The sequence below is a fragment of the Balaenoptera physalus genome (genome assembly GCF_965194825.1).
Source record: "Balaenoptera physalus genome assembly, chromosome: 4".
Classification (NCBI taxonomy): domain Eukaryota; kingdom Metazoa; phylum Chordata; class Mammalia; order Artiodactyla; family Balaenopteridae; genus Balaenoptera; species Balaenoptera physalus.
Genome location: NC_138891.1, coordinates 51,516,066 through 51,538,080, shown reverse-complemented (window position 1 = coordinate 51,538,080; position 22,015 = coordinate 51,516,066). Strand labels below are relative to the sequence as shown.

Here is a 22,015-nt window from a genome sequence, read left to right as displayed (position 1 = left end):
AGCAGTTAATATCCAAAATATATAAAGAATTAATATAACTCAACAACAACAAAAAACAACCCAATTAAAAAATGGGCAGAAAAGCTAAGGAGACATTTTTCCAAAGAAGACATATAGATGACCAACAGACACACAAAAAGATATTCAACATCGTTAACTGTTAGGGGAATGCAAATCAAAACCATAATGACATATCACTTCACACCTGTTAGAATGCCTATTACTGAAAAGGGAAAAAATAAAAAATGTTGGCGACCACGAGGAGAAAAGGGAACTTTCATGCACTGTTGATGGGAATGTAAATTGGTGCAGCCACTTTGGAAAGCAGTATGGAGATTCCTCAAAAAATTAATAATATAACTACTGTATGATCCAGCTATCCCATTTCTGGGTATTTACCTAAAAAATACAAAAAAAACCCCTAATTCAAAAAGATACATACACCTTTATGTTCATTGCAGCATTATTTACAGTAGCCAAGATATGGAAACAACCTAAATGCCCATCAGTGAATGAATGGATAAAGATGTGGTAAATATATACAATGGAATGCTGCTTAGCCATAAAACAAGATGAAATCTTGCCATTTTCAACAACATAAATGGACCTTGAGAGTATTATACTAAGTGAAATAAGTCAGATGGAGAAAGACAAATACTATGTGATTTCACTGATATGTGGAATGTAAAAGACAAGGAAACAAACACAGAAACAAAATAAATAAGCAAACTAAACAGAAATCATTATGTAGATACAGAGAACAGAGTAGTGGTTACCAAAAGGGAAGGGGTTGAGGGAGGGTGAAATGGGTAAAGGGGATCAACTGTATGGTGATGGATGGAGAATAAATTTTTGGTGGGGAGCATGCTGTAGTGTATATAGAAGTAGAAATATAATGTCATACACATGAAACTTACATAATGTTATAAACCAGTGTTACCTCAATTAAAAAAAAGAAATTAGAAGATTCTGGATTTTAGAAAGGTAATACAATACCTATACTCTATATTATGTTACACTCCTGGCAAAGTCCAGGAAATACCCTATAAGCAAATCGTTTATATTCGTGCAACATCAAGTGGGATAAATGAAGATAATAACCTCAAGTTCACGTCACGTTTTGCTAACAAATGAGCTGTGAAAAAACATTTGGATTTTCAGAGCTTTTGGGTTTTGGAATTGCTGTTGATGGGTAGTTAATTTGTATGGATTGAGCTGGTGGGCTATAACTGTACCAATATCTGGAGAGTCTTGAAAGTCAGGCTGAGTCATTGACCCTCATTCCTTAAATGCTGGAGAATCCCTGGGGAGGTGGAATTTGGAGGGGGTGGGGGTGGAGGGGAAGGGTAGGGGAATAAGGGTGGTATTTTACGAAGGTCATACTAGAGTCATGGGGGGTCTGACTAGCTTGTTCCAGTGGGCCCAAGAATGAAGTGAGTAAGAGAATATTTTTTCAGAAGAAAGAATCAGCAAATTTCAATAGGATTTGAGAAGTGGTGATGGGGAGGTGGGTGGAGAAGACAGTGAAGAAGAGAGGGGAGCCAAAGGTGATTCTGAGGTTTTGCTTGAGAAACCATGAACAGAAAGCAGAAATCTCAAGGGAAGACTTGATTTTGTGGGAATGACGGTGATTCTAGTGCTATGCATGAGTTTATAGTTTGGTGGGACAACTAGGTAGATGAGGTCAAGTGAGGCATTGGACGTGGCTGTAGATCTAGAGCCCCGGTGAGAAGCCAGGGCTACAGGGGTACATTTAGGGGAAAGCTGGGGAAAACCTTGTGAGGGAGGAGGAGCTAGGAAAGAAGATCAAGAAGGGTGAGTTGGAGTAATGGTAGGGGAGTGCAGCCTTGGAAGCTAAGAGACGAGAGAAAAAACAGGAGGATGTGGCAAAGTCAGAAGACACCGGGTGAGGGGCAGAAAGATACCCTCTTCATGAACTTCAGCAGCCAGAGTCTGGGCCACCGATGGATGAGGCTTGCAGTAAACTGGCATGAAAAACCGCTGCCAAAAGACAAGGCAGATGCAATTATGAAATCAACTGGGAGCCAGATATAGACTAATAAGAACCACCTCAGATCGGCATTGCTGATGTAAAAAGTCCTCCTTTTCTGCTCATACGTGTTCATGCAATTCTGAGCAGTAATTGCAGTAAGTAGGAGTATTTTGTTCTGTTTAGCCCTAATATTGTTTCATTTGTTCTGAGGAGGACCCTGATTTATTTGGATTAGTTTAGGCCATGACTAAAACCAAAACCAAATTTGAACTGTGAGCAGGTTGAACTCAATTAGCACCAAGATCATTATCTGAGACTAAGAATTTGCTTTGTTTTTCTTATCAAAGCTGATTATTAGGTGAGATTTTTAAACAAGTATATGTGTATACATATAAAGATTTAGCCTGGAGTTTCTCAACTGATGAAAACAAATTTTATATATAATATATATATATATTTTTTTTTAAATTTTACTTCGGAATTGACCCACTATTTACCTCGTTCTTTGTCCCCTTTTTTTCTTTTCCTGTTTTTTAAATAAACAAAGTGCGATGCTTACTATAAGAGCCTACAGGTGAGCAAATAGACCTACCAGTACTTTGGCTTTTCAGTCTTAGAGAGCAGGAAAATAAATCACTGGGAGAAATCAACAGAATTCTATTTTTAACATTATTAAGTTTTGTTCATTGTTAGCATTTTAAGACATTTTCCTTTTACAGAAAATTCCAATACCCTTTGGAGGTTAATTATTCAGTCTGAGATAGAATACTAGCAGTATGTGTGGTGATTGTTTAAAAACTTCTGCTCTGCAAATGCTTATTGATTGCCTACTGACTGCCAGGAGCTATACCAGGCACTGAGGGGACACATTCCCCACCCCAGAGTTTATAGATGAGTGAGTGGGGAGCAGGGAGGGAGCATCCTTACACAATTGGGTCACAGAGTCAGAGGCCCGGAGGTGTGCAACTGTTAATGGTTCTACAGCAGTGCTAGGGACTGCCTCTCCCTGCTGGGGTCTGGGAGGTGTCTCTAGGACAGATGACAGCTAATGTGGCTCTTGAAGGAGGATGAGGAGTTCAGACCAAGAGGGAGGGAAGAACATTCTAGGCAGAAGGAATAATGTGCCAGCTGCATGATGAACCAGGCCTCTCAAAATCAGTGAGAAGTATGGTGTGCGTGGGGTCTGGGTTGTGTGAGGAAAACAAGGACCAGAAAGAGAGATTGTCAGCAGTTTGAGTAGAGCTCTCTGTGCATACTAAACCCTTAGGACTTGACCCCCCTCTAGGCAGTAGGTCATCCTAGAAGGCTTTTAAGCAAGGAGTCTGCATTTTTAGAAGGACAGCTCTGGGGCAGCGTGTTGGTAGGGAGACCAGTCCGGTACTCTCACTGGCTCCTGCACGTGGTACCATTTATTCATTCAACAAACATTTTTGCATCCAATGTCTGTCTGTTAAGTGTCTCTTTTGTGCCAAGCGCTGCATTTTGTGATTTGTAGTTCTGCTAGTTTTCCTGCTTAGTTGTCTTTGTGATCAGCATATTCCATAAACATACAAACTATTTAAGTCAACATATTTACCCTTAAGTAAAACGTTCCCGACAAAGTTCTTTGTGAAATATTGCAGTAGATTGCTGCTTTTGCGCCTGTGCCGTCATGAGCTTCTGTCTATTGTTACACTTTTTATGGATGTCATTTATAATTTTAGAAAAATAGAATGTTAAAGCCCAAAAGATCTTAGATGTCATCTGGGCCAAATGTTTCCTTTCACACATAAAGGATTTCTGACCCAGAAAGATGAAGCTCAGTGTCACTTAGCTAGTCAGTTCCAGGGCTGGAACACAGGTTATCTGCAAATTTGAGGTTCTTGCATTTCGAGATGCAAAAGACAAGAATTATACGTTAAATGTGCACCATACTGGTTGAGGAAAAAGAAGGACGTGACTTCTTTATGGCCTCTGCATCTCATGACCTGACTTTACTGCTCTCTCATAGGCTCTCCTAGCAAGTTCTTTATTCACAGTTAACCCTGTGATCCATTCCTCCAGTGATCTGGTAGATGGTGAGAATAAGAATATTAAATTTCACTGTCAAATGATGGACCTGATTATAGCCCCAACTACCCACTAATAGTAAATTCATGAGGGTTTTACAACCTTGTCAGCCCACAGCCTCATGAACACATGCTGTCCTAGTTATGAGGCTTAAGAAGAAAAGTTAAGAAGTCTTTAGGTGTTTAATAGATAAGAGATGAGCCTCCCTTTCTGGGGTCCGCCTGAACCAGTCTCTGAGTGGGTCTTGCTGCATTTACAGACACGGGCTCCATCCGAAGTTTACAGACAGGTGTGGGAGAGCTACATGGGGAAACCAGATTCTGGCATGGAAAGGACTACTGCAATTTTGTCTTCAAAGATTGGGTTCAACTTGATAAACCTTTTGCTGGTAAGTACCATGGTAGTGGGGGCTGCTTATATTTTGTCTTTTCCTTGTCAGTATCTCAACAAGTATGCATGTGCATGATCTAATATCTTTTGTTTTGTTTTGAATATTTGGTAAAACACTGGAAACTATGATTCAGTCATATACTTAAGGGCTTTTCCTTATAGTAAGAAAAGAAAATGAAATAGAGCTTACTTGTTGGAAATCTCCAGCTTCCATATAGGCGTATTTTAGGGGGGTAATAATCTGTAATTCTCCAGGAGATGGTTCCCTTCCTTTGATCATCTCCTTTTTTCTGCTTATCATCTTCATCTTCCAGCATTAAAACAACACATTTCAGATTATCACTGTGCTTGTATATCTAACAGGAAATAGGAACGTAGCTTAACATTATTTCAACAGGATAAAAAAGAAAAATGTAATGTCAAGTACACAGCTTTAAATACTTTGTACCAACTCACATCTGCCTTGCCTAGTGATTATCTAATAAGTGAAGTGGAAACATATTTGGGAGAGGTGCATGGGAGACTGTGTTCCCTAGTGTGAGATCTATGTTTCTCTTGGCTATAAAGGTATTGTTCTACCCAAGCCAAGTAATATACACACGGTGGGCATTACCACATTTTCTTATATGCATCGTAGTCAGGGTCAGAGCTGGGGTCAGATGGCTTGTGTGCCTCTGGGCACAGAAGTTAGTGAGGACCTTGCCTGGTGCACCCGGGCAGATTTCATTGACAGGCACTCCACCCCCCGGATGCCATGGCACGACATCGCCTCTGCGGTCCACGGGAAGGCGGCTCGCGACGTGGCCCGTCACTTCATCCAGCGCTGGAACTTCACGAAGGTACATAGGTGGTTTTATCATGATTCAGTCCACATGAAGAGAGACAGGCCAGGAAGAGGAGGCGAGAAGGGGCTGCAGTGGCCGCAGCTGTGCTACCCATCTACTCTTGGGTGCCCGGTTGTCAGAGTGCCTGGGTCTCTGAGCAAAAGAAAAAAAAAATATTCCTGAACTTTCACACCACAGACAATTCAGAGGGCGGAGGGATGTTGCTACTATCACAGCCTGTGGTTTAACCCTTTGAACACTTGGGACACTCAGTGTCGTTTAAGCATCTGGCCGGGGCTGATAGTCACGTGGAGGGCTGTCGGGCTACTATAGGGGGATGGGAGCCTCGTTCAGGTGAGAGAGCTGGAGCTTGCAAGGCCTTCCAATCCTGGCACTGCCCTGGGCCCATATTGGTACAGGCTTCTGAGAGGCGGTTCTGAGCAAAGTGAACGGCGTGAGAAGATGGAGCCAGTTTTCTTTTCTCCAGTCTGTGTCTTCCTTAGTATGATGCCTTCATTACTTGTAAGCATTTGACCTAACATTCCTAAGTACCTGTCGTCTAGGTGTTATTAAGATTCCATTTTACTTATAGAATCTTAATAAATAAAATAAATAAGATGGTTTTATAGGCATTTTCTCCCTATAATTTGGAGATAATTTGGAAAAAGATTTAGTTTTATTAACAACTTAAAGTGTCACCTTATTTCCATTTAAATAACATTATAAACAGTTAGTGGGAGCTCTTAGAAACAGTGGAAATATTTTTAACAAGAATTTAGAGGCAAATGAATGAATAAACAAAAGGATAATATTTTTAACTTATTGGACTGACAAAGATAAAAACGCTGCAGATACCTACAATTGGGTTTGGGATCTATGATGGTCTTATACCTTGCTCCTGGGAGGATGCATTGGTACAACTGCAGAAAACTTTTAAAGGTATGTAACCTTTGACTCAGAAAATCTATTTCAGGTATTTAAGCTAAAGAAGTTACTCAATAAGTCATTTCTCTTGACATTGCATCTAATAATTCATATAAAGTGAGAAACAGCTGACATCCTCATTAATAGAAATCGTTAAACAAATTATGATTGTTCCATGCCATTTTACTATGAAATTATTTTGAAATGATATATAGTGCTTTACTGCTGTTGCAAGATACCTACAACGTAGTAAAAAATCAGTTTATAAAATAAGCCCATTTTTGCAATTGTATACTTCTATAACTCCAGGTTGTATTTAAGTTTTCTTTAAAAATACAAAGCAATAATGCTCACTCCAAAAGGTAAAAGAAGGAAAAAGGGAGTTTTCTGTCCCTGGGAAATAGACAGAAAACAAAAATAAATAATCTATTGCCTCTTCACCTAGAAACACCCATTGTTAATATCTCTTTCCCTTTTTCTTTTTCAAATGAACCTGAATTTTTTTTATAATCACAAAGTAAGGAAGACTGGAACTGTTTTTTCATTTGAATCTTTTTTACCTGTTTTTCTTTATTTTAGATTATGAAACCAAAATATCGGTCCCTTTCTTATCCTTTTCTGCTTCCAAAATCTCAAACAACAGCCCATGAGTTGAAATACCAAGTGCCCGGGTCTGTCCATGCTAATGTACAGGTAAGTCTGGCTTTTCTTTTTCATGAAGTACTAGTGGGTACAGTCACTCTTACTGGACTAAATGCCTATTGGCTTCAAGTTTTGCAATAAGGACAACTCCAAAGCAAATCCAAATAGACCTTTTAAAACTTAGTATTGTATTTTCTATTTTAAATGTACTCAATTTATCCTCTTGTTAAAACTCTCGTATAAATATAATAAATGCATATCTTTAGAAAAGGCCACTCAAGGAGAGGCTTGTCCTGTAATTCCTTCTGAAGTGACTCTAGCAACATGATACCCAGTAAACCTGGAGCTGATACCAGTGAAGTACCAGGAATACGGCTGAAACTTAGCATCTAGGAAGCTAGTTATAGTTCAATCTAATTTTAGTTCCTAATTAACCAAATGCCTTTTAGAGACACTTTTAAAAGAATGAGAAGTTTGCTTATTAAAGTAACAAAATTTGACCACATCCAGTACAACATTCTCAAATTACAAATAAGAAAATTAAGACCCAGTGAAACTTTGAGACTTGCCCAGGGTCATCGAGCTGGTTATCAACAGAGGTGGAGCTTGAAATCCTAGTCTAGTCCATTGTTACCCAATCTGCTCCCTGTACCAACTCCAGCTCAAGTGTCTTGAGATCATACAGGGACAGAACTAGGATTGCATTGCCTTTTGTTCAAAGTCATCACTATCGGCGTCAAATGTATTGTTTAAGTACAGAACAGATTGGTGTTTGCCAGGGGCAAAGGGTGGGATGGTAGGGGTGCAGAAATGGGTGACAGGGGTCAAAAGGTACAGCTTCCCGTTTTACTCTTAATAAGTCCTGGCATGCAATGTACAGCATGGTGACTGTAGTTAACAGTACTGTGTTGTATATTTGAATGTTGCTAAGGGAGTAGATCTTAAAAGTTCTCATCACAAGAAAAAAAATTTGTAACTATGTGAAGTGATGGATATTAACTAAACTTATTGTGCTAATCATTTCACAATATAGACATATATCAATTTTTTTTTAAAAAGTATTTTTTAAGTGAAGATCCAGTAGTCTGCTGCTGACATCACTATTATGGATTTATTTAATTTGGATATGGATTCTGGTGAATATGATTATATAAATGAAACGCCTAAATCAGTTACTTTGTACTACGTGCAAGGAGAGGTGTGTGTATCTAAGAAATAAAAAGACATTTCAGACCGTAGATCAAATAATAGAACAATCAAAAAGATAAATCACTTAAGAGAATTACCTACAGCAAATACTTCGTCATCCCAGGCTAAAGGAGATAACTAATTTAAACTTAGAGGCACAGATAGATATGCATTCATATGTAAGTTAATGAATATTTTATGAACCTGTTTAATTTTATTCTACTTAGAGGGAAGAATAACCTGTGCTGTAAGATAAAATAGGAGCCTTGATATTAAGAAAATAAGAGAATATAATTTAATATTTGAGATGGCATTAAAATTGACTCAGTGATCAACTTATCCAAGTTAGCCGATGCTAATTAAGCATCTGTTGAAAAGTTATTTCTGAGAATTGTGTATTTTTATGATTAGCAAAAGATGGTTTATCCCAATATTGCATATACATACATCTTCTAATGTTTTTTGGTAAAGCCCTGGTTTATGTATTCTCTCCCTGCCACCCTGATGAGGCAGATAGATGCTCTGCATGTCCGCCTACAAAACACCTCCATTGGTTCACCTTCTCCCTATCACTGGATGTTGTTGTAGAAATGGAGCTAGATCAGTGACTTCTTACATGCTCACATGTTCATCCCTGACATGCCCAGGCTGCCTGCACTCTACGAAGCCAATTGATTTGAAAGGAAGTTTACCAAGACTCATTAATTCATTTATTCAGTCAATTTATGTCTACTAAGTGCCATCTGTTTGCACAGTCAAATCATCAGTGCACACCTGGGTACTGAGGAGGCAGACAAAAGGAGTTCTCTGTCTCTGGAAAAGGAGTTAGATGGGGGAGAGGAAGCTGTGATGTTAAAGAATTCAGTTAACAAGGCAAGGTGTGGTCTAGGACCAAATGCCAGTCTTGAGAGTATGGACCAGCATGCCATGAGAGGTTGGCAAATGAGAGGGACAGAACTGGCTTCCCCCTTTAAGGAATAAGTCTGCTGTTCAGAAGATGGTAGAACCAACTGCAGCAAACCATTTGCTCTTGAAGGGGTAGTAGATGAGGTTCAGACAGCATAAAGCCAGACTGGGGATGCCCTGAAGTGCTGGCCTGGTTCATTTTGACCTGATCCTGGAGACATTAGTGAACTTAGGAATTTTTTTTGTCATCTGAGAGGAAGCATGATACGTGAATGTTTTATGAAGATTAATCTAGATCAGAGTTTCTCTAATTGGGTTTTGCCTGTGAAATGCTAATAGCTATTCCACAAAAAAAGGTTTCCATGGACAGATAAGTTTTTGCAGATTTTTTTTTTATACAGGAGAGTTTAATTTTTATTTTTTTTATTTATATTTATTTTTTTTGGCTGTGTTGGGTCTTCGTTTCTGTGTGAGGGCTTTCTCTAGTTGGGGCAAGCGGGGGCCACTCCTCATCGCGGTGCACGGGCCTCTCACTGTTGCGGCCTCTCCCGTTGCGGAGCACAAGCTCCAGACATGCAGGCTTAGTAGATGTGGCTCACGGGCCCAGTTGCTCCGCGGCATGTGAGATCCTCCCAGACCAGGGCTCGAACCCACGTCCCCTGCACTGGCAGGCAAATTCTCAACCGCTGCACCACCAGGGAAGCCCGCAGATTTTTAAAATATAGGACTTCTTAGTGCCTTCGTTATGTCGACGTGCATAATGAAATTACTAAGACTGAATATTCTATGAGCATTTCCCAAGCTTAATTGATGTAGGATCTCTCAATTTGTCACCTATTTCCGTTTTTCCAAACAAACACACTTTGGGACCTAAAGTTTATACATGTGAAAAACTTATAAGACTAGAAAGGGAATGAACACAAGGAGACAAGTAAAAGAGACTGCTATAGTAATTCTAGAATACATTAATTTTGTATTTATAAATTAGTATTCTTTTTCTTGAAGAAGACTCCCCCATAGTTTAAAAAGTTTTAGACCTCACGAAACATCTACTGGTTGCCAGTAGATGTTTTGCATAACTGCCAAAATAACTCCAGTTGTGAAAACAGTGGGCACCACCAGGCAGTGCATCTTTTTGAAGACAGGAAAATCTGAGATGACCAGACACTGAAGAAAAGGAAAGAAATTACCCTGCTCCATTTCTCCTTTTCTGTAAAATTCTGACCACAGTATTGTTTCACTTCACATTACTTACTGGCTCTAAACATTATTCACCTTGTTCTAGGCATTGTTGTTGTCAAGTTATGAATGTATAGTGCTTAGCGGGTAAAAGCAATAATCTAGTCCAATCCCTGGTTTTCCAGAGAATCCAGAAGACATCAGGGAGATAGGGACCTGGCTGTGTAGGAGACTACTTAAGTTTTAAAAAGTTTATTGTTGTATTTTCAAGTCTTTCATTCTCTCAGTTACCGTGTGGCAATAGCCAAATGACTGTTAAATACTCTTGGTTGAGAAATTTAATAAAACTTAATAAAAGTCTTCTTATTCTTTTTAACATTGATTTTAACATAGTTTTTAACATAGTTTATTGTTCATAACATAACTTAGAGACCACAAGCTTAATTAACTGGAAAGGAGCGATGTAATGTAGCCAGGGGAAGGGGCAGACTGTATTCAAATTCCTGTCTCACTACATACGAGCTGTATAACCTTGGGAAAGTTATTTCACCTCTCTGAATGCGTTTCCTTCATCTTTAAAACAGGAAACACAATAGTACCTGTCTCATAGGGTTGTGGTGATAGTTAAATAAATTAATCCATGCAAATCACCTAGAAGAGTATACTAGTTTGAATTCTATCAATATTAGCTACAACCTTCAGGCATTCCCTAGTGTTTTCAAAAGTTTGCAACAAAGAAGCTGACATTTCTCTGGGTGGGTCACAGGCTAGTTCTGGATACAAAAATCTTTATACTATTTATACCATATATATTGAAATGGAGAGAGAAAGAGCATTGGACACAATAAAGTAAATAATAGATAAAATTCATGTTGTTCTTGGGCTTCCCTGGTGGCACAGTGGTTAAGAATCTGCCTGCCAATGCAGGGGACACGGGTTCGAGCCCTGGTCCGGGAAGATCCCACATGCTGCGGAGCAACTAAGCCCATGTGCCACAACTGCTGAGCCTGCTCTCTAGAGCCTGCGAGCCACAACTACTGAGCCTGTGAGCCACAACTACTGAAACCCGTGCGCCTAGAGCCCATGCTCCACAACAAGAGAAGCCACCGCAATGAGAACCCTGCGCACCGCAACAAAGAGTAGCCCCCACTCGCCGCAACTAGAGAAAGCCCGCGCGCAGCAACGAAGACCCAATGCAGCCACAAAAAAAAAAAAAAAAAGATTTAAAGAAAAAAAATTCATGTTGTTCTTTCATCTGCAGAAGGGAACCCAGTTATTTAATTTTTTAATACAAAAGCACTGGGCCCGATCACCCTTAGGCATGTACTACTGGTGATTCCACACCAGCTACGTGCATAGCTGTTGCAGAAGCTATGGCCGACAGGGCCGGCCAAGGAGACTAGAGCTACAGCAGCCAGAATGGAGACCTGCCCTCACCAACATGAATTTCTGCTTCTAAAAAAGTCATCCAGACCTGAGAGCTGACTTCAGCAACTTCCACTGACACTTTAAAATAATCTTGGGTGTTTCCCCTCAGTGCTGGGTATTCTCAGAAGCCTGCCAAGAACACTCAGAGAGGGCATAGCAGGAGACAGACGTGGGGAGGGGGTTGGAAGAAAGATGATTCTGAAACTGCTTAGGCACAGAGTTTATAAAAGAACTTGTTTTCTCCCTAAAAAGAACAAACTATGTTCCTGAATGCTATCGTTGCCACTTAGGATAAATGACCAAGACAGAGGACATCTGACATGTCTATTAAGGTAAAAGAAAGTGCTTGATGCCAAATTAGCATTAACATGGAATCAATACGTGGAACAATCCTTTTTATTAAATTGGGCAGCTTATAGTAGAAAAGTCATTTCTTAGACAGTCATTGCCAAGAAGTTCTACCAAACTGAAGGAAATATTCCACTGGAGTCATGTCTTCAATCTCTTTGTCTATTAAAAGAAAAGAAAAACTATATAAAGGCAAATGTAAATGACATTCAAATTACACTATTGGAAACATTTGTTCCTACACTTGGGGAAAATGTCCAAAAGACACTCCAAAGGATGTCAATGTAGGAATCAATGTAGATTTCAAAGGACAGCAAAGTGTTTTGTATAGTGATAGAACAAAGTAGGTAGGGAAGGGTGAAAGAAAGCCACTTGATTTATTTCTAAGGAAGTTCCTTAACATAGAAGCTGCTTTCTGTTTACGGACCAGGTCTTCCTGCAGTAAGACTTCCGTGCATCTTGCTGTGGGTCTTGACTGGCTGAAGCCACGTGAACAGGGAGTGTTCACTCAGTGCCCAGCATTGCACTAAGTTTTTTATGGAGTATCTCATTTAATATTCACCAGTCTATAAATTATGGTCCTCTTTGACCCCTTATTCTACAGATGAGGAAACTAAGACTTTGAGAGGTTATTACACAGTGAGTATTGGACGGGATGAGACTGGATTCTAAGCAGTCTGCTTCCAGAGGCTGAGGTCATAACTGCTCAGCAGAGAGACTGTTTCCAGTAAGTCCCAGGATGGTTGTAACTACCAAGGGCCCCAGTAAGGCAAAGCTGCATGTCATGCTTGCCTTTTGATATTATCCTCTGTTGCCGCAGACCCAAATCCAGCCCAATCCAGCCCCAACTCTCCTTTTGCTTTCTGGCTCCAAAGAGCCCTCAACTCTACATTTTTTCCTAGGACTTCTCTCCCCTTAAGTCTTATTCTTCAAAAAGCACATTCTCTTCCTTTCCTTCAGCCTCAAGCTTAACTTTTCCCTATTGATCAGGCCAAAGGATCATCCTATTCGAATAATGACACACTGTGATGTGAATGGATGACACTCAACTGTAGGAAAATGGTTCTTAGAAGGAAGAGCTTGGAATTCCCTGGTGGTCCAGTGGTTAAGACTCCGCGCTTCCACAGCAAGAGGCCTGTGTTCGATCCCTGGTCAGGGGAGCTAAGATCCCACAAGCCATGTGGCGCAGCCAAAAAAAAAAAAAAATAGAAGGAAGAGCTTGGTAGTCTGAGGCAGGTTCTTGAACAAAGTCCGTTTCTGCTGTTCCTTGCCTGCAGTGCTCCTCAACACACACAGGAAGAATGAGGCCCAATCATTTGAGCACTTCTTTTCTCTCCCCAACCCATGCCACCTGTGAGCTGCAACATGGAGGTCAACTTCTGCATGAGAGACAAAAAAAAAAAAAATATAGTGCTTTTGTTCCATGATCGACTTGGGAGCTCAGAGAAACAAAAAGGAATTAAGATATGTACTGAATTTATAGGGAATAAAAAGCATTGCAGTAAGAGAACAGGAACTTGGGACAAATACTAAGAAAGGTTTGAAAGTTTTCCTTCAAGAAGAGATTTCTGTATTTTAAGCCACATTTTCAGCTTGGGCCCACTGTATGTAAGGGGATTAGAGCTTGTGGATAAAGAGAAGGTTATCTTTTAAGAAGTCAAAAAATAGGACACAGTACAAAGGAAAATGACTGGTTTTAGTTACAATCTTGAGGCTAAAACATTAAATCAGAAATATGCCCTTTATAAAGGGCATAAATATACTTTAAAATTGTGTATTCAAACTTGAGGTTTGAAAAGTGGGGGTTAGATTTGATTCTCAATCTACTTGGGTCAGTAAGATAAGCCACATTTCTGTGTGTGTAAGGAGGAGTTTGAGGCTTGTCTCAGTTACATTGGTTTGAAACAGAAATGCAAGACAAGTTAGCCAGGTCAGTTAAGAAAAAGAAGTGAGTAAATCTTAAATTTGAAACAAAAGTAAGTCAATCAAAATGTCTTTGACTTACTAGATTTGTTTACAGATTTCCTAGAACATCAAGCATTTAAAGCAGTAGAGTTGGTCCCTGGTTCGGGGTAAAAGAGAAATTCACATTTTCAGTTTATCTTGTGGTGATAAACAGATTTTAACTAATCAGAATCATAGTAAATGAATAATAATTCCAAGTAATTTTTTTCTGTATTACTTGAAAGATATGTTCAAGTTTAACCAAAAATGACAACTTTTTAAAGTTAAATGAGTTTTCATTTTGAGAAAATGGTATAGATTTGGATTCAGACAATAAGACAGGTAATGCTGAACCCCCTTAGGATGTAGGCAACCCCCCACCTTCTATGGTTTTATAGGCATCAGGGGGGCTCCCCTCTACTTTGCTTACTCTCTCTCACAGGCTGATGCCAAAATGGTCTTCTTTTGGCTTACAAATGTACTTATTATAAACATTTAACTGCCTTTAGAAAGGAAAACTTTTACCATTATCCTTCACAAGAAAGACGGCAGCTATGTGACCTTCATGCTTTCCCTTCATGGCCGCCGTTGGCCTTCAACCTTAGATTTCTTCCCCAGTGTGTCTAGTTCCAAGAATCCGCTCTTCAACATAGGTGTCCAGGAAGACTTGGAATCAATTAGTCTTGACCTTCGAGTTGAAACTTGCTTGACACTCCTGATTTATGTATTATGCAAATGAGTTTATTAAGTCTTTGAAGCAGCAAATTTTGAGAGTGAGGAAGGAAAGAAAGTATAAGGTTTTGGGATTTGAGGGCAAGACTAGGACATTACCACCAAGGGTGGTGTATAAACTTTGCTCATAGCTTTTTAGAGAGGTAGATCAACCTCAACCATATATCAAACATCTACTATGTGCTGCATAACATAGTGCTTTGTGTTTGTTATGCCATTTTTTTTTTCTTTACAACAGCTCTGTGTGGGAGTGTGTAGGTGGGCAGGTGTGTGTGTGTGTGAGAGACAGAGACAGAGACAGAGAGAGCAGTCTCAGGTGTTCAGAGGAGGAAACTGAGCCTCCGTGATGTTAAAATGACTTGTTCAAGGTGACAGAGCTAGTAAGTGCAGAGCAATAGTGCATATCTCAAGAGTTCCTACCATTCCAGTATACTCGGCAGTTTTATACATTGTTTCCAGAGCAATATAGAATTGGATCAGGATGGGCGGCAAAAGAATCTTCTCAAGGTTGCCTGCATTTTAGGGCTATGCTCCTTAGCAACAAAATTCAACATAAATTTGAGTGGACAAAGAATGGAAACCTCTATTTGTTCAACCTTTGTTATTTCTGCTGATGAACAATAATGCAGTTCCTTGAAGATTATGTGAATCAAGCTATTTTCCAAGCGTGCATTATATTTACCTAAATTTTTCTTGTGAGATATTTGACTATTCTTGTTCACAGTTAAATTTTCCCATTTCATTATACATATTCATCTGATAAAATTAAATAAAATGCTTTGAGGGAACTATATTGTAATAAATACCTCATAATGAATAAAGAAATAACATTTTGAGGATGGCACAGTCAGTTTTAGCAAGTATTAGGTTTGAATTTCAGTAGCCTTATGTGTGCAATTTTTAAAGTTATTGATTAAAGCAAGAATTTTACCAGACCTTTTATATATAACAGATATAAAACTGATTATGTATTGGATCACTTTATGAATTTCTAAGTATGGGCTATTCTTTTATTTTCAATTTCTGTTGACCTCATGAGGAACAGTTTCAATATTTATTTCAAATCAGGATTAGTGAATATATTTTTATAGTGATTCTTCTGTGATGAAACTCTATTGCTTAAGGAAAGTCCAGTAATAAGCATTTATTGACCACCTACTATATGACTAACATTATACTGGAACCCTAGTTAGAGTGCTGAAAAAAAATTACAACCAATGGATTCTTAGTGTTGAAAAGGCCTTCCATGTGGCCAGACTGTAGCCTGGCCAGACTACAGTCTGCTCTGAAGCGTCTCGGGCATGATCCACCACAGCTCAAATACATCCTCTAAGTTCTCATTAATAACAGCAAACACTTATGTACCACTTACTAGGTGCTTGGTCTCCTTTGGCTCACTGCACAGTAATTCATTTAATCCTCTCCACAACCCTATAAAGTGGATACTCAGTTTTATAGAACAGAAATCTGAGGCACAAAGAGGTTGAGAAACTTGACCAAGATCAAAGCCACTAGGTGGTTGAGCTAAGCTTTGAACCTAGGCAGTCCCACTGTGCATCTGTGTATTTAACATATATTCAGGTGTCTGAGCTGGATGCTCTTGTTGTAATCCAGGAGGGAGCAGGTGAGTGTCTGAATAGAGGGAGGTGGTATGAATGAGAAAGTTGAGAGTTGAAGTGACACACCAAAGATCAGACAGCTAATTAAAGCCAGAATCAAGATTAAATGTCTAAATGAATCTATTTGTCTTTTAGAATGTATTATTCTGAACAGTATCTATTTGAGGGAAAAAGAGTAATCACATTATCAAGTCAGAGCTAGGGTGACTGTATCATATGATTCAAACCAGGACACTTCTGAGAGTAAAAGTGGTGTTATTAATACATGAGGCATTCTGGTGTGATTGTGGGGCTATAACAGAAAAAGAGTACAAATGGTCACTCTACTCATAGCCACCAAAAGAGGTCCTTCTGAAATGCTCTTTGTAGAAACCACATCTCCTGGTTTCCAATCTTGAATGAAAATAATCCTGGGTGGAAGAACATATATTCAGGACTTCCAGCTGGGCCCCTTCATTATGGATGATGTTTAAGGACCAGTTCCCTACCTACCTACTCTGCCTTGGCCCACACATGACACACAAGCCACTGTAATCAATTAGTTGTTTGGAAGAAAAAGATGGGCTTCACTTATTAATACCTCTGGTGTCATCTCCATTGTCTTATGTTTGCTCATTTCTGCTTGCTGCCTTATAGTTGCTCCGTTCTGCTGCTGATTGGTCTGCTGGTATAAAGTACCATGAAGAGTCCATCCACGCTGCTTACATCTATGTGATAGAGAACAGCAAGCACTATATCTATATAGAAGTAAGTCTTGCTCGTGTAAATTGGTATGACAACCTGCCTTCCTGTAAATATCACACAGACACTGCAGGTCCCCGAACTCAGGACCTGCTACATTAATAAGTGTATGTTGAGGTGTGAAGAGGTCACCTGAATTTTGATTCCCCCAGCATACCTGACATTCACTTTGCATTTTCATTAACTCGGGACTCTAACAGGAATCTCCCAAATCCTTATTATTAAAATGTATCAATTCGTAATATTATTAGCCAGAAATATCCCAACATGGAGACGTAAGTTTCGATTTGGCTTGAGTTGGAGGGTGTAAGTGTGAGGCATGTGCTGCTTCAGGAGAGCACACACAGGGGTAAGCTGTTAACATAGAGACCACTGGATGCCTGTGGTTTGGGGATGTTGGAGTGGGGAGAGGGCAGGAAAAGGAACATGGAAAAGGGAGATGTAAGAATAGCAAGGGCAAGTACCACCTTCTTCAATTCTGGGTCAACTACCATTCATTATAAAGCTTTTTCAGTTCTCAGAGTTTGTGTGTAGAGACTAGGAGAAAACCCGCGGGTACTGGATTTAGTTTGGGAACCTTAATTGTGCTTCAAAGTAGATCTGAAGCTAGTTCAGAGCACTTGGAAAATCCTTAAAAAATAAAAAGCCGTGACAGTGGAAAGATAACTCAGAGCACATCTCTCTTCTTTATTTTAGTATTTTCTTTCTCACTGAATTTAAAAATATATATGGAGAGAGATGGGGTCACTGGGGAAAACCGTTCTAGCCCTACTTTCCTTCCCCTTGAGTCCTGGCCCTATCCCCTTCCATGAAGTGACAATTAATTAAAGGCAAGTGGGAAAGAATTGGAGCTTAATTTATTTTACAGGCCTGGAGAAAGAGAAGGCTGATTAAAACTATTAGCAGGCTTAATGCAATGTGGTATCCTGGATGGGATCATGCAACAGAAAAAGGACATTAGTGGAAAAATTAGTGAATTCTGAATGAAGTCTAGAGTTTAATAAAACTAATACTATTAGTGTTATTAATTTCAACAATTATACCATAATAATGTAAGATGTAATTGGCTGGTTCATCCGTTACCCAGCATCCTTCTGCTTTGTCTCTTTTTAGTAGTATTAAATCAGCCTTTCTTTGTAACGCTACCACAGTACTAAATGAGGTCAGGAATGCCATATTGATACACATGGCTGTGGACATAAACTTGGTTGAAACGCCTGTAGCCGAGGTAAGCAGTTGGCATTCACCCTGCTCTCTCCAAAAAAGGAGAAGTGAAGGATGTGAGTCTGTGTTACAGCTGCTGAGGAATGCTAAGCTTCTCTGTGATATGAATTCAGAACAAACATGGTTTGGTTGCCCCTGAGATTTTGATTGTTTGATGCCCTAAAGGGAAATATATTCTCAAATGAGTTTTTGTCTTCCTCTAAGTTTGTCTTCTGGAAGCTGTTTACAGCTTTATGCACTTAAGTTTAAAAGCGTGTACAATAGTAAAAATGATAATGTGGCAAAAAGATGATAATCCTATTTCGAGTCATTGCCTATATATCACTTTACCTAAGATGACTAGCAAAGATTACTCTGTGATGATTATACTTATAAATTACAGGTGTGTTATAACTATTTGTATAGTAAACAGAGCGTGTGATATTCATAATATTTGTACCTAATTTTCAACAATCCGTAATGTAGCAGCTAAATCTTTCATACCATTATAATAATAATGTTGTACCCTGGTTTTTTAGTAAGAGTTTTAAAGAATGTTGCATGAACCTATAAGCAGAAGTACTTAAAGAAAAAAAAATAAAAATATTTCTCTTTCCATCTTATTGGTTTATTTATATAATGTAACATACTTACAAAAGAGATTTGTAACTACTTAAAATAGAAGTTCAGGAATAATAAGAGACCTAAACAAATGAGATAAGATCAAGGTAGATACTAGGAAATAGTGGACAAAATTAGACCAGGATTCTGCCACCTACCCTGTTCAAAAATAAACTTACCGTGAGATAGAATGTTTGCCAATATGGAATTTTTAATCAGAAGCATTTATACAATGTGTGAATCTGAAAAACCTGATTTCTCTATTAAGTTCAGAATGTTCCTACCATTCTAAGAATGTAACCTACAAGGAATTTGCATGATTAAATAATAGTTTAGCCTTCCACTTTACTAAGACGATATAGGTGATATTGCTTAGTTTAAATGCATGAGACCCAGAGTGACGTGAGACTTCTTTTATTCCCAGTGTCATTTACTTTCCCGAGGTGATTTTAGGAATCAGAACATGTCTGCTAGGTGAAACATTTTTTAAAAAAATATCAATGTAGTTTTTTGTTATATACCACATTTTCCTTATATGCATGCTACTAAGATAAGAAAAACTTATTATAAATCTCATCTGTTTTGCGTAGAACCAGTTTTTCATAAGCTGCGCTGATGACAAAGTTGTATTCAACAAGGTTGGCGATGCCATTGCTCAGAGGATACTGAAAGCTCACAGGTAAGGTTCTTGGCATTTTGGTAGGAGCTGTTACTGCAGATGTTCTTGCATTTACCGCTAAAATGACTTTTGAAAGCCATTTTTAAAATACTATCTTTTTCTAACAGGCATGACTTTGGTTCAACTACCAGTAGGTTATTGATTCCTTAAATCTGAGTCAGCTGCTGAGAATTTTTGAGTCCATTTTTGAGGGGCTCTGAATGCTCCCAGAGCACAGTCATTTTTTCCTGGCCAGTCTCTTTCCCACGCATTAGATTTGTGATTTGATTTATTTAAAGGCAGACAGTGAGCTGTGTTCACTTAAAACTCAAAGCAAAATAGTCATAACGTTTTTCTACGGGTTATATTTAAATTCTTGTTACCCTCTGTCGTATTTTTTCAGGGATTATTTTCTTTAATAACACTTTTATTAAGATATAATTCACATACCATACAATCCACCCAAAGTGGACAATTTAGTCATTTGTAGTATATTCACAGAGTTGTGTGCAACCATCGCTGAATCAATTTTAGAACGTTTTCATCACCCCAGAAAGGAACCGCATACTTATTAGCAGTCACTACCCATTCCCCCTTTTCTTAGCCCCTGGCAACCACTAATCTACTTTCTTTCTCTGTAGATTTGCCTGGTCTGGTCGTTTCATATAAATGAAATCATACAATATGTGATCTTTTGTGACTTGCTTCTTTCACTTAGCTTAATGTTATAGAATGTACCAGTATTTCATTTATTTTTATTGTCAGGTAATATTTCATTATCTGGATATACTTCATATAAATGGATTTATCCATTCATCAATTGGTATATATTTGGGTTGCTTCTGTTTTTTGGCTATTATGAATAAAGATGCTATAAACATTCTGTACTAGTTTTTATGTGAGACATGTTTTCATTACTCTAGGGGTGGAATTACTGGATCATATGGTAACTCTATGTTTAACATTTTGAGAAACTGTCAGAATGTTTTCAAAAGTGGCAACACCATTTTACATTCCCATAGTGTATGAGGGTTCCAATTTCTCTGTATCATCACTAACACTTATTATTATCTCTCTTTTTGATTATAGCGATCCTAGTAGGTGTGAAATGGTATCTCATGTGGTTTTGATTTGAATTTCCCTAATGACTAATAATGTTGAGAATTTTTTTGTTTATTGGCCATTCATATATTATCCTTGTCCATTGTTTAATTAGGTTGTCTTTTTATTATTGAGTTGTAAGAGTTCTTTAGGTATTCTGGATACAAGTCTTATATCAGATTTATGATTTGCAAATATTTGCTCCCATTCAGTCTGTTTTCTTTTTTACTTTCTTGGTAGTGTCCTTTGAAACACAGAAGTTTTAAATTCTGATAAAGTTCCATTTATCTTTTTTTTCCCCTTTATTGCTGTGCTTTGGTTTCATAGCTGAGAAACCACTGCCTAATCCAAAATCATGAAGATTTATGCCTGTTCTCTTCTAAGAATGTTACAGTTTTAGCTCTTACATTTAGGTCTTGATTCATTTTGAGTTACTTTTTGTATATGGTGTGAGGTAGAGGTCCAACTTCATTCTTTTGCACGTGGATATACAGTTGTTCCAGCACCATTTGTTGAAAAGTCTATTCTTTCCCTACTGAATTGTCTTGACACCTGGGACTATTTCTTTTTATGGCTGATTTTAGCTCTGTGTAAAAACAGCAAAATAAACAAACAAACAAAATTATTACATTTTATTATCTTAATTCATTGAACATATGCAGTGGAGAATGCTAAGTACATATGCATTTGGGGCTTAAAACATTTTTTGACTTCCAGTGTCCTGTGGTACTTTAATATCTTTTTTTCACAAAATATGTGGGGACTTTTAGACTAAGAACATTTTATAACAACAACTACCAGCATTTTATATGATTCACAGTTTATATCCACAGACTCTTACTGAATTTTCACAACTACCCTTGAAAGTAGATCATATAGTTTTGTTGTTATTATTATTGTTGTTGCTGTACATTTTTATTTTTTTCTGCTTAATTCCTTTATTAGCATTTAAGCGAGATACCTCTGCACTTTTTAGTGGTTGGTCTGGGGATTACAATACGCATCTTTTTTTTTTTTGTCCCCATTTTTAAAGTTAAACTGAGATGAAAGAGTTGGTGTGACTTGTCTGGGCCACTAACAGCAAAAGGCAAAAACAGCTTTGAAGCCAAGTCTTTGGACTTCGGACCCAGTGCCTCCCACACCATGTAACTCCAATGCATTGACAGTTAGGATTAGAGGCCACTTCAGGGTTGCCCCAGATTGAAGCAAGTAGGTTGGGCCTTTGTAATCTCCTCCTCCCATTGACTGGTCTTTGGATGTAGGCTGACTTCAGGAAATGGGCATGGCCTTGGGTGAGGCAGGCCCCTTTGGCCTCTGGAGGGCAGTTCCTGGAGAAAGGCTTCACTGTGAGTGAGTAGCCAGCGGCCAGCTCTCTCAGCAGCTGGGGGAACGGCTGTCTTGATCCCACAGTGAGGGCCTTTGGGCAGCAAGGCACAATACTCACTCATCCTGCGGGGTGTTCAGTGTTTCTCACCCCTTCCCACGCATCAAAATCACCACTTTACAAAAACACAGAGGGCTGGAC

At 38.7% G+C, this 22,015-nt stretch overlaps 1 protein-coding gene across 7 annotated transcripts in view; it reads left to right on the top strand.

Moving 5' to 3' along the window:
• The window catches only part of PLD1 (phospholipase D1), a 218,439-nt gene that overhangs the window by 147,051 nt on the left and 49,373 nt on the right, over nt 1-22,015 (top strand). For all 7 annotated transcript variants that reach the window (XM_082458924.1, XM_082458923.1, XM_082458925.1 and 4 more), the window contains 5 exons: nt 4,302-4,430; nt 5,153-5,271; nt 6,760-6,873; nt 16,803-16,913; nt 19,322-19,410. In XM_082458924.1, the coding sequence (XP_082315050.1) occupies nt 4,302-4,430; nt 5,153-5,271; nt 6,760-6,873; nt 16,803-16,913; nt 19,322-19,410 (562 nt within the window). The remainder of the gene's footprint in view (nt 1-4,301; nt 4,431-5,152; nt 5,272-6,759; nt 6,874-16,802; nt 16,914-19,321; nt 19,411-22,015) is intronic.